General features: G+C 42.6%; 2 protein-coding genes across 2 annotated transcripts; both read left to right on the top strand.

Annotated features, from left to right (window-relative positions):
- Positions 1-5,578: 5,578 nt before the first annotated feature.
- SARC_10502 (hypothetical protein) lies at positions 5,579-8,373 on the top strand (the record flags this gene model as incomplete). The annotated part of the gene is made up of 3 exons (XM_014295454.1): positions 5,579-5,799; positions 6,404-6,591; positions 7,184-8,373. Coding segments are annotated over 3 exons (1,599 nt in total), but the record flags the coding sequence as incomplete, so codon positions are not given.
- A 2,910-nt stretch (positions 8,374-11,283) lies between these two features.
- Positions 11,284-11,526, top strand: SARC_10501 (hypothetical protein; the record flags this gene model as incomplete). Its single annotated transcript, XM_014295453.1, has 1 exon — positions 11,284-11,526. One exon carries the CDS (start codon positions 11,284-11,286, stop codon positions 11,524-11,526), a length of 243 nt encoding a protein of 80 aa, XP_014150928.1.
- Positions 11,527-13,672: the final 2,146 nt, after the last annotated feature.

The raw sequence follows: 13,672 nt of genomic DNA, 5'->3' as shown, positions 1-13,672 counted from the left end.
AGATATATATATATATATACGGACAAATGTTCATACATACATACTTACAGACATGTGAACATACACATAGACATTCATACATACATATATACATAAATATATATTGCGAAAGCGATTGATGATACGGCTTAAAAAAAGGTGGTGAGTGCATGATGCTTACATAGTGTGCATGTGAAGGTGTCGATGCTTGTATTAGTGTCCAGAGTAATGGAGTCTCGTCGATGTTCCTGTAGATCATATACGCCACGCAGCTGAAATGTGAACCTTTCGAGTGACATTTTGAAGAATGGTGGTTGGATTGGGTAGTGGCGTGGTTAGAGTCAATTGTCTGTGCCAATGGATGAGTCCGTATGCGCCCAATGACAAATATTTGTGAGATTCAAAGCGATTTTGGGTTTGAAAATCACCAATTTTCACCGTAATTTTACGGTCATTTGACTGGAATTTCATCCCTAAAAATCCACATTTCCATCGCACAACGTGATACAATCCCAGTATTGTGAAATGCTCCTTATTTGCATTTGTATTTAAATTCATTTTCATATCTATATCAATAACTATATCCATATTTGTGTACTTATGTTTCTATTGCTATTTCGATATATATTTATGTTCATATCCATATGTATATCTATATTTATATATTTTTATATATATACTTCTATATGTATGTACTAGTACATCCCTGTTCAAATCAAAGACATCTATGAATTCACGTACTGTTGTGTATCCGTGTCGCACGCGACCTTCACTCTCATTCATTCCTTTCTTCTCTGTTTGTCTCGCCAGGTGCCTTATATGAAGTGGTTTTCCGCAGAGGAGTCCGCCGATCCATCTCTAAACTGGGCTTCGACTACACCTCGAGCACACTGTTTGCAGGTTTCTACAACGGCAATGTGAATAAGTACCGTATCAAGGATTGCTCAACAATAGAGCACATCAAGACGTATGAAAGTATGTTGCCAGTTGATGTGCTTGTGCCAATCCTTGTACGTGCAGGAACAAATCATGCGCCTGCCTTTCGCAGTTGTTTGACAATGTATGTTCGTTGTGGTGGTACAAATTATTGTTTGTATCTTGGCATAAAGTATGTTGCCTTACAAATGTGTTCGAAATTATTTATTTATTTGGAAAGAACTTATCGTGTTAGTAAGTGGAAGATTAGAGACATCTCACTTTGTCGATGACAAAGCTCTTGCTTGTGAGAAGATAGAGATAAAATAACACATCCGAGATGTACGGTTTTCTGTTGTAAAGAACGCGTGTATCGTTACAATAATTGTCATTCTTATTATTTTCATTATCAACATCATTATTATTGACATTCTTATCATAATTTATATATATATATATATATGTGTGTGTGTGTGTGTGTGTGTGTGTGTGTATTAACGTATCTTACTTTTTCTACTTACTTTACCCATTTGTATTATTTATGTTTATATTATACTGTATGTATATATATATATATATTAAATACTTGAATCCGCACACTACACACTCATACATTGACAGAAAACACTCGCATCCCTTGGCAAGGCATCAGCGCGAGCTCAGTTTCATTGCATCCAACCCACGTTACAGATCAGACCGATAGAGTGACAGACATCATGGTCAGTGCGCAGCAGAACTTCATCATGACGACATCGCGTGATAGGTATTGTTTGTCGAATTATCTCTACACAGGTGTGTTTTAGGGTTGTAGAGATTCTTAAAGCATATCCTCACCCAGTACCAGTCGTCGTACTGATTCAATCCTATACAGCTGGTATGTACATTCAGATCAGCATGTGACCGACTTGAGAGATCGCTCGGGATTGACACTAATTCGAAAGCAATATCAAACTATTGTAGATGTCCTCAAAATGGCCTTATCTTTACCACAGAACACTTGTGGTGCGCCGGTTGGAAACAATGGAGATACTGTCGTCCTACACATTCGCGGACTGGGCCATGTGTGTACAGTACTGCCCCAAAAGCAATGTATGTAGTGCTGTGTTCAGAGTGCTGTGTTCAGAGTATTAAATTTTTGAATGTGTGATGTATGTCAAGCTCTGTATAGAGTACTAAATTTATGAATGTGTGATATATGTTTAGCTGAGTATAGAGAGTATTAAATTTATGAATGAGTATTGAATGTATAGCTGTGTATATCACGTATTGTATTTTCGAATGTATGTCAAGAGTATGGTATACAGCACTGTATATGTACCAAGACTTAGAAAGTATTGTATAAGCGGCAAGGATTTTATTTAAACATATGAGTGTATGTCAATGTGTTTAGACGAAATCGTTGAGGTGTGCTAGCTGTAAGTGTGGCCTGTTTGGTTCACTTCTCCTATTGTACGGGGCTTTCGCTTGAGCGGATACAAGAATATTAATCATTACACGTAGTCATCCTGGCAATCTGGATATTACGTATATATATAAATATATATCTATCTATCTGTCTATCCGTCGATCCATCCATCCATCCATCCATCCATCCATTCATCCATCCATCCATTCATCCATCCATCCATCCATCCATCCATCCATCCATACATCTATCAATATCTATATATATATATATATATATATTGGGGTAGGAGGTGTATGTATACCTATAACGACTCACGAGTACATCACATGTCTTTGTTGTTATATTCTCCTTTCCAATCTTGTGTGTATCTTCTTGAACCTAACTTGTGTCTGTGCCCATGCACATTGCCCTGTCATCGATCGTGAAAACTATACACCGTGCCCACAACTCTTCTTCTAGTTCCAGTTGGGTTATACTCAGCTCGTTCTAGTGCCGAACTTCCTATGTACTTTGGGCTCTCTACCCTCTCCACGCATCTATCATGTTCTTAAGCGGCAGTCCTTCGTATGTGATACAGGCATTCTACCTACCGGATACCAAAACGTGTTGTCACACGCACGATTAAAACGTTAAATTGAAAGTCTGATTGGCGCACAATCACATACTCTCTTCGCCCGCGTGTAAGTATGATATGTTCAGTGTCAAATTGGCTCTGGTAGACTATGGGTGCGAACGGTGTATGTATTAGCTACTATTACGCCGGCTTTGCAATCGGCTTCTCTTTCTATTTGTCACGGAAAGTTTAGTTAAAACAAGCGCCTCTGTAAACTATTGCTGGTTGGTACTTATTTACACGCATGATATTTGTTTTTCTTTTCCCTTTCTGTGTGTATCCGTACCAACTCGTATTTATGCATACATGAATGGACACTAATTGTATCGATTTTACTGAAGGTACATGTATAGACGGTGTAAGGTACCGAACCTACTGAAGTCTCGTTCTCATACACTTGCATCGCGCAGGTTGTATTTGTGGGAGTGGCGACGGGCCAAATACACTTGCTGTCTGTGTCCAAACAAGGCGATTTGAGGGAGGTGCATGTGCTTAAAGGACATGCTACAGGTATTTTTCGTTTGGTTTATTTTATTCTGTGCACACTTGGAAATGGGCACGATCGAATGCTGCATCCGCTGAGAGTATGTCTATTATTGTTTTCGTATCTGTAGTATAATTGTTCGGTTTTTATCACGGTATGTTGTTGTAAACTATCGAGATATTGGTTACTTTGGCTAGAACGAAGCATATGACACATGACAATTTGTTCGGATAGATGTACACAATACGTGTTTATATTTTAATCGGCATTGTAAACCGTCTCGAGGTCGCAAATTACGCGCATTATCAACAGCTGCAGGTGTAAGTTCAGTGTCAGAGGTCCCTAAACTGCTGTATATATAGTATCTATATCATAGTGTCAGTAGTCCAATACGTAGTACTGAATTATATATATATTCGTGAAAATCACTTATGATATCAATGCCAGATGACTGTAGACTGTACTTATATCAAAGTAGCAGTAGTCCAATACGTAGTACTGAGTTTTATGTATCATGAAAATTTCTCATACTATCAATGCCAGATGACTAGACTGCTGTATATATAACACTTATACCATAGTAACAATAGTCCATTACGTAGTACTGAATTTTATGGTATCATGAAAAGTTGTCATACTATCAATAAACAGAAGTAGATAGTCGACCATGGAGGGCTTCAGGTGAATGTGGTTATATATTCTGTTCAGGTGAATGTAGTTCTATATTTTGTTCAGGTGGATGTAGTTATATATATAGTTCGGATACAAGTATCTCGTCTAAATCTTGGGCTTTCATTTTTAGGGCATTCAATTGCCAGACAGTCAGTATATTTATAGTGCATTCACAAGCATTTAGTTTGTTTATATTTCATTTCTGATCTATCCAATTATTTCGCATATCTGTGGCATTTATTGCCGTTTATTTATTATTTATGATACATCCAATCATTCCGCCTATCTGTGGCTCTCAATTCCGTTTATTGATTATTTATTATCAATTCAGCTATTTCAATTAATTCCCATTTTTGTAGTTGTCACTCGATTGCTGTGGTTAGAGACGAAGGGTTGGCTGTGCTCTGCCAGCGAAGACTCTCGCATAGTGGTCTGGGACATCGCCGGTAAAAACGTAAGTTTAGTACAGCGCCAATCAAATCGCTTCAAACGCGTGTTTTCTCGGTACCCACTGGTGCATTTTCTATTTACGAGCAGAGAGCTTCCTCACTCATTAGCTCATAGGAAAGTATTCGATATGATGAAAGTATCGTTGCGAGTGATGAGGACGAAAGAAAATAAGAGTGTATTAGACTTCCTCTGCCTAGTCTGTTATGAACTGAATGCTCAATTTAGGTTTAGGATTGAACCCCCTAAACTCTTAAAACCCGGTGCGGTCGCTGTGCTATCTCGACGAAGAAGACGAGCTGCCTGTGTATTTTCTTATGTACATACATACCAACATACCAACTTTTTCAGGTACTCTTATTATTGTTATCATCTGTAAACATACGCTCACCCACACAACACACACCCTCATGCATACACACACAGCACACCCCCTTGTGCATACACACACTATCACTATGACCAATTACCCAGGGAGTCAGCTACGAGCTCAATGCCCATCTTACGCCTGTGCGGTCGCTGTGCTATCTCGAAGACGAAGATGAGCTGCTGTCTCTGGACGACAGTCATTCGCTTGTGGTGTGGGATATGGGCCGTGACCGTCGACCGGTAAGAGATGCGTAAGCGTAGAGGTAGACACCTGCGTGTACAGTGCTGTGCTAATGATTTTATAGGTGTCCTACAGTATGGCTGTGTTAATCTATTGCTGATTGTCTGTGTACAGTGGTGTATTGTGGTACCTTATCAGCAAAATTACCTACGCATGCTCGTCTGTATATACCCACGTGCACAGCTAGGCACATACCAATCAATCTATGTCATAGTCACTCATATACCCTCTGAGTCTCTAATCCGTCCCCCGTCATACATATATGCATACATACACTCAGAAGCCCTTATCCATCACCCGTATTACATACATATATACCCTCAGACTTCTCATATCCGTCTTCCTTCATTCATACATACATACATACACTCAGAAGCCTCTATCCGTAACCCGTTTTACATACATATATACCCTCAGACTTCTCATATCCGCCTCCCATCTCCTTCTCAGGCGCACGAGTGGTCAGACAGTGACACGTGTCAGCTGTGTGGCAAGTCCTTCTTTTGGGTGATGGCGTTTCCCCCGAGCACAGCCCGCCAGCACCACTGCCGTCGGTGTGGCATGGCATTGTGTGGTTCGTGTGTGCCCTTGAAGAAACCGTTTCCGCGTGGCGGCTTTGAGCTGCCTGTGTATCTGTGCAAAACGTGTGCGCCGGAACTTGCCCCGGAAGAGTATGTGGTCGTGTGGGCCTTGTGCGTGTGTTTTGCCAGGGGTTCGTACGTGTTTGGGGTTGGAGGTGTATGTTAAACACTAAACACTGCCGTTGTGGTGGTAAGGCGCGGTGTGATTCAGATGTGCATTTAAAGCACCCCTTTCCGCGCAGAGTCTGCTTGATGCTTTGTGTTTGTACAACACTTGTCTGCCGGAAAGTACGTCTCAGGAGTATGGCCTTCGCCATTGTGCTCAGCGCTGTGTGTGCCGTTGAACAAACTCACGTGGACTTGTACAAGCTACATCATACTCAGCCATTCTGTTTGCCTTGCTACTTCTCCTGCATAGGTTGTATATCTCCTTGAAGGTCATGAGCTGTAGGTAGAGGCATCTAATGGTCGTGCGTTAGGGACCACTTTTACAATGTCCATGCTCCTACAAGCACCTGAATGGGATCTCATTAATTGCCTTCGTTTGAGTCTCGGGTGTTCTCACAGACTCATCTGTACGTCTAGCTATAACCATCATCGAGACTCTATCTTTCCCTCCCTCCCCCGCCACCCACACACCCATATTTGTATCAACCCCCTAAAACCCCAACAATCCTTATCCACCACCAAACAGCCTGGCACCAACCATTGACAGATACGTATTGCCCGTAACGAGTATGCAATGGGATGAAGAGGCGCGGTGTCTGATGGGCTTAAGCACCGAAAACAATGTACAGCTCTTCAAATTTCCAGAGACCGAACTTTCCCGTAAACGCCTATCGAAACGCGCTGCAAGTAAAGGGAAAGACGCGAGCAACGAAGGTGTGTTGGCTGAGATATGTGCCAATCTGTGCCGGCGATTGTGTGATCTCGATGAGTGTGGCTTGTCAGTCTAGTTTGGCTATTTACGGGTTGCCCATTGTGGTTCGTGGTCCCCGACTGTGTAGAATGACTATTTGTTTGTTGGGTTTGGTATGTGTTTGTGTCTGTTTGTTGTACATGTACATTGCAATCTCATGTAGCTATCTAATGTGTGCTCCGGCGGAGATAGCACTGGTCGTCCGACAAAGTGCCACGAACTCTCTCACGAGACAATACTACGGTCAACAAAGCAGAATTTGATCAGCGCTTAGTAGCGTAGGCGTTATCGTGCTTCACTTTACTTACCTCATGATACCCAATTTTTTTAGCGTAGAAGTACTTCACCAGCAGAGGTACTTCTTCACCGAGGTTTTTGTATATGTTGAGTTAGTTTGCCTATCGATACTGCGTGTTATCGATTGATTGTATATTCGATGCTCCCAATTGCTTTGTTGTTTTTGTTAGATACTTTGCTGTATCTAGTACCTTTCAATATGTTTCGATAGTGACTAATCTATGTGCCTTGTTTGTACACATTTGTACCGGTCCTCAGCTGAGTCATCCGGGTCCATCAAGCGGACTAGCAGTATACCCCCCGTCACAAACAAACGCGAGGCTGCCGATGTACAGAGAGCGATTGATATATCAAAGGAGCAGGAACAGTCCCTCAATGAAGATAGAGGTGCTGGCAGTGGTAGCGGCCAGGGTCAGGGCAAGGGCACGAACGCAATCAGTCGCAATGGGAACGCCCGGTTAAGTCCTGCCCTGTCCAATTCCGACCTAGAGCCGGCCCTGGTGGCTGTGGGTTCTGGGCAGGGAGATGGCCGCGGGTCGCATGCGCATACAGACGGGGGCCAGCACACATGGACACGCCCAGGGGGTCAGGGTGCACCTATACAAGCGGAGAATGGTGTACAAGAGGACCGTGCCACACCCAGCCCTGAGCCGATGATGAAGCGCAGGCCGTTAAAGTCGGCGTTTGCGGGGGGTCTGTTTGATTCTGATGGAGATGGTGGCGATAGCGACGAGGAGGAGAGCGGCTTCGTGAATGGCGATACACACGCCGACACTAAAACTCGGTCGCCAGGGAAGGATGTGCGAACGCACATTGCTCAACCAGTATCACCTGCTAGCAAGGATAATGAAGCTACTTTCGCTGAGATAGTCGCACAACCACCGCCATCTGCGGACCAGGCAGATGTCCCGAGTGCCGATAATAAAGGAGTGGAGAGCACCAATGGTTTCGTGGACGTGCGGGTGGGCTCCCCTGAAAAAGAAGAAGGGAAAGTAACGGATTCTGACAAAATCTCTTCGAATGAACAGCTTCAGACAAATGCGAAGGATAACGAGGTTATTGCAAGAGATGATACGCCCATGGTTAAACAGGAACAAGAGGATCTCGATAAAGAAGAGGAGGAGGAGAGTAGAACGCAAGATGGCGCAGTAGACCAGACTGTTGGTAACAGTGGTACTGAGAGTTCGGATCATAAAGCGTTGCATGCCGAGGCCTCTGATGTGAATGCAGGCGGAGAGATAGCAAGCACATTGCAGGTAGCAACGGAGACACCCGTTCACAGCGATGCGACAACAGTGAGAGAGGATATCCAGGATGATATGACAAATGTGTGCATATCGCCGAGCAAGTCTTCAAATCAGGATGTATCTGTAGACGCGTCGTCAGATGTAAATACCAGTGCCGACAGAGGTGTGGAATTAGATGTGGGGACGGCCGTTGCTACGTAGGATTATTTTAGTCATTAAAAGGGCACTACGTAATCGAGAAGTTGCTTTTGTTGTGATAATATTACGTCTGAGATGTGAGAACGTGCATGTATCGAACGATCTGGCGACCTTGCACACGCTCCGATGTAATCGGGGGTTTTATCTAGTTCGAAATAGTATTGTGCTGTGAATAATGCTGGTGTCGCGATGCTCGGCTTTGTGTCTATCATATAAATACTGTAACAATAGTTGTGGTTCGGGATTTCGATGTTTCTCTGTACAACCCCTTATCATGTTAACGCCCAATTGTCCGGTTGACTTCTGGTGACTTCAACAAATATATACTTCAACCGATTGACTACTTTGAGCAAAACCAGTACAAACGATTTTATAGAATAAACGTACACTATCATTCACTTGAACAACGTAATCTAGGGAAGTGGAATCGTCGATTTTCAAACTCGACTCCGGCAATTTAGGGGTCGAAATATAAAACCCCTCCAGATTTATATTAAAAAGATCCCAAAGCTGGAATTTTGGTCTCTGTCTGATCTATTCCGTCCACTTTTGTCCGTAGCTCGATTTTACATTAATATCCGATAGCGACCTAGAATACGCTTTGAAGCTACATTCAACTATTTGATTTGCATTTGATATTCTGTAATGACCAAATGACTACAAGGGAAAGAAAGTCAAAGCCGTTTGTCAAACTAAATTTTGTTTTAGTATTAAACATTTTTCGAAACGCATATTTGTTTAGTAGTAAATATATAATTTTGGATAATTTGTGTTTATATATAGTCACAAATCCAGTATATATAGTGTAGTACAAGAGGCTGGGAAGTACTGTCCAAATCACCCAAACTGGTATAGCGGCAAAGCAGAGACAGCATATTGAACTAAACTTTAGTTGAATGTTCTATGCAGTAGACCAATGTGCTGTACGTTTATTGTCCGTTGCATAAGCTTTAAATCTGTACTGTTTGTTCAACAATTTGTCGAATTACTTGTTAATTATGGACTAGTAGTTTTCTCTTGATATCAATATTTAAGTTCTTTAAAATATTAACACCGAAACGGTGATGTTTGCTTGCACTTTTTTTTTAGCATGAAAATGCACATGTAGTACCGACACTATATGAGACTGACACGATGCTGAACAGGACTAACGCCTGTACCTGCTCTTATGCTTCGCGACTGTCCTGTTCTCTATATTTGGATTCTTTATTCCGAGAGTAAGGTCAACACAAGGAGCTGTCCGAAGTCCGGAGGTCCAAAATCCAGACCAAGGACACATGGGCCTGAACCTGAGATGGACCAACTTGAGTCTTATATTGAGAACCGAGCCATAGTAGGGTTCTTTTGTACACTAGTAGTTTAGGTAGCGAACATCAGTGTATAGTCTACTACAACTAAGGTCCAACTAATGAGACTACTACCTAGCCAGAGTTTCTGATCTAAAAATCCAATATTGCCAGCGGGTTAAGCTATCTTTTATTGAAATACCTATATTTTATAACTACTTTCTAAACGAACATTGGTCCAATTTCAGGAAGTATATACCTCCGGGCAAGCCCAGGCACCAGCGGTTTACAACGATCGATATCTACCCACATGAAAATTTGGATTTATACAAGTTTGCGGCAAAAGAGAACACAAAACTCACTACTGATGCCGCACAGATTGATCACTTTATGAAGTGTCTTGACACACTAATTTATCTAGCAGTATTAGCTAAACTTGGGTCCGACACGACAGTGGAAGAAATCACCCAGTATCTTATTGTTATTTATGGGTTGTCGGGCCACTTGACCAAACGAGAGAATAGTACGCAAGTGTCAGAAGAGGCCCCGATTCTGAACACGCCCTCACCGACGGCTGCACGGTGTAAATTATTGTTTATCTCTGATTTTGCATACTATGGTGTGCTGGCCATCATTATCGGCTACATGCTGAAGTCTTTTAAGAGATCGCAACACAACTTAACCGTCAGAACATGGGCAAGGGTATGCCGATATTGGCTGCGGAAGGAATCAGTGTGCAAGACTCGTTTTAATTAAGCCTTTTCGCACCACAAGGCCCACCTATTGATCATCGATTAGGTACCTAAGCGCTTTGTGGTGGATGATAGGCATCAGGACAACAGAGACCAGGCGAATAGGAACAAGCGAGTGTGTACAGACATATATGCTCACCCCTCATGGCCAACGAATGCCACCAGACCAATGGGTCCGCCGCCAGGGGCGGCTGCCTTTTTTTAGCTCTACGGTGCAACACCATGCCTCTGCTAACTATTACAGCAGAACAAAGACATTTATTAGGAATTTACAATGCATTGTCAACATCGCGCTCGTGATGAGTTAGTATTTGGTGTTAATGATCATACCCGGATTTGAATCAGATCGAACAGCGGTTGAAAGCAACATATTTAGAGTCTCATAAGCTACTTCCTATGTGGGGGCAGTTTTTGTACCCTCCCTGGGCTAAGCTGACGGCTCAGAAGTCAGTGTGATACAAAGACCCATGTGGATGGGTCCATATGACGATATGATGACTTCGTGTACTCAGCAAAGGGATACTGGCGCCTAAGCTCGGCACGGAGCATAAGTACATACACCTTCATGAACGTGAGTGTTGGTACCTGACTGCTCTTATAGATAACATCCAGAGCAAACCCCAACGTTCGCGTTTTTGAACCGTCCGCGACTCACGACCTCTAGAGATGACAACTCCAGCACGGAATTAGCTGATCTAGCGGCTCCCTGACAATATATTTGTGCAGATTTGCATCAGGCCTTGCTTTCTGTGTGCACACTAGATATTGCGGTACGCAAGTCACACCCTAATGTATAGCACAAAAATTCAGATAAATTGATTGATAGTCTTGAAGAATTATTCATAAATCTCCAGAAAGCATCACTGATCCAGGCAATGGATGACTATGGTCCTATAAAGTTAGCAGCGGATGTGGGTAAGCTTGTGTTCACTACGGTAGATGACTATCCCACTGGCCAACGTGAAGTAGGGACAGAGACACGCGCATCATGTTTCGGGGATATTCAGGTTCGTTCAGCGACCGCAGTCAGTCTTGTGAGCGAGACCATGATCGTGGGAGATCATATGACCGCTACAGAGGTAGGGGGTCAGATGACTATCGTCGTGATGCCCAAATGATAGATACCAAAAAGAACGTTCACATGACTACTAATATTAAAAACGTGATAACAACTTCTATGTACATCCGTGTCGGCAGTCCAATGACAACCGACCAACGTATGACACTAGGTCTTCTAGCCAGGGTGTTCCTACCTGCCCATAAAATGTGTCCTGTCTGTCATTCATGCCAGCGGCCAAGACACCACTCTAACACGTGCCCCTCAGCTAAGTGATCGCTAGCCTAAATTAGGTGTGAATGTAACTAGTCAAATCTGATCCGAGGATTGGATGGGGCTTGTCATCAAGGCATACAGTGAAGACAAACTCATTGATACCTATATGTCCATACGGGCTCCCGCTCTGTCAAGATCAGCCGTGGTTTTGCCCTGGCCTCTCATTTTCCCATCAAAATCGTTATACCCTTCGATGTGAAAGGTTTGGCGGGTAAAGGAAATTAATCAATTTCAACAATTTCTATCAACGCTTCTCCCACATGTTAATTCTCGCAACGGGACCCCTTTTCATTAGCAAGTTTGTATACATATATTCTAACATGAAGGCCCGGCTGTTACAGTAACCATATGTGACGGCTCAGAGGTGATTCCTCTCTCTCTCTCTCTCTGGTACTGCTGCGTTAGCTGGAATGTCAGTTTATAAGTCATATTTCTGTATTTACATATGCTACTTGTCTTACACGTACCCATGTCGATATTAATTCTGCTCAAGACAATATTATCACTGTGCTCGCCAAAGCCCCTATTCGCCGACACAGTGCGATAACATTGGCTGTACCTCTGGCGGACAGTCATTTTCCTATGCGTAGCTCTATTAAACAGCTAAAAAGCTGCTTGACGACCGATTACAGCAATTCCAGTCATCTATTTATTATAAACCAATGCTGGGGGATTGACATGTTATTTTCTCAATCAATGGAGACAACTTTCAACCCATGTTGAACCAAGACTGAACATTATACAATCCCGTATTAGACTGAATAACCCTGTCCCGATATACCTCTGTACAGTTCGATCAAAATAATATGGGTACAACAAACTACCATTGTTTGCATTAAATATCTGTTCGCGTCCCTCGTCGTCTCCAGTAACACAGCTTTGTGGTGCGCAGCGTAAATACGATGCCACTAGTTGAGAACTGCTAGCAATCCGATCAGCAGTCCGGTTAGCAGTCCGGAAGGTCGCACTTCTTGTGCACGCTCATATCGACAACTTGATGATCTTCCCCGACCGAAAGCCGACAGATAATGCCTTACATAATACTTCCGACGGAGATGTAGGACCGGACCAGAGGACAGGACTAGATTGTAGAGTATAGGATATAGTGAGAGAGAGCACAAGGATGACAACTCATTTTAGGTACGAAAACCTTGACAATATGCCCAGTTGTTAGAGAAAATCTCGTCCAACACAGGAACGTGATTAATAAATACAGCAGGCGCGCCGTTTACGACTACACTTCTGACTGAGTTCACACACCTAAGCGTTACTCGGTTTTGACCACACCTGGTCGGTATGCACTTTCACGCTTAGTCAATTGCCAGCATTGGATGCGTAGCATTGGGTGAGACATACAGATTTGTGTCGCTATTGAATATATTGAGTGGTTTCTTCACTTGTTTTTGACTACTTATCCCGCTGCCTGAACCAAATTGTTGTTCTCCATCCTGCTGGCGGCTAATACAAAGTTTGAATTTAAGGCGGCTGTGTAATAGCCGGGCCTCCACATTAGACTCTATGTTATAAACGTACTCTTAAGCAGTACGTAAACTATAAACGTACTCTTAATAGTACGAGAAACTTAAGTTTCCTAAATGGGTTTTTAACGGTTTTATTAATTAATACCTTTTCGATTTTACATATCAGATATTTGGACAAGGCCATTAAAAGGCCCCAGTAAAATACCAAACATAAGATTTGGTCTAGTTCTATTAATAAGAACTATATTTACTTTCCAAATATATTTATATCTGAATACATCGGTAGCGAGATGGCTCAACCTAATATAGGTTTCTAGGGACAATTAACGTTACCTAGTTTATTCTCCGTTCAGCCAACCAGATGTGCCAGTCTGATGAAGGCTAAGTCGGTAATTCTTGATAAGTCGCAAGTTATTGGTTAAGGCAATAACTAAGGACATCAAGAGTGTT

This window comes from Sphaeroforma arctica, assembly GCF_001186125.1.
Source record: "Sphaeroforma arctica JP610 unplaced genomic scaffold supercont1.1273, whole genome shotgun sequence".
Classification (NCBI taxonomy): domain Eukaryota; class Ichthyosporea; order Ichthyophonida; genus Sphaeroforma; species Sphaeroforma arctica.
This window is presented reverse-complemented; position numbering and strand designations above follow the sequence as displayed.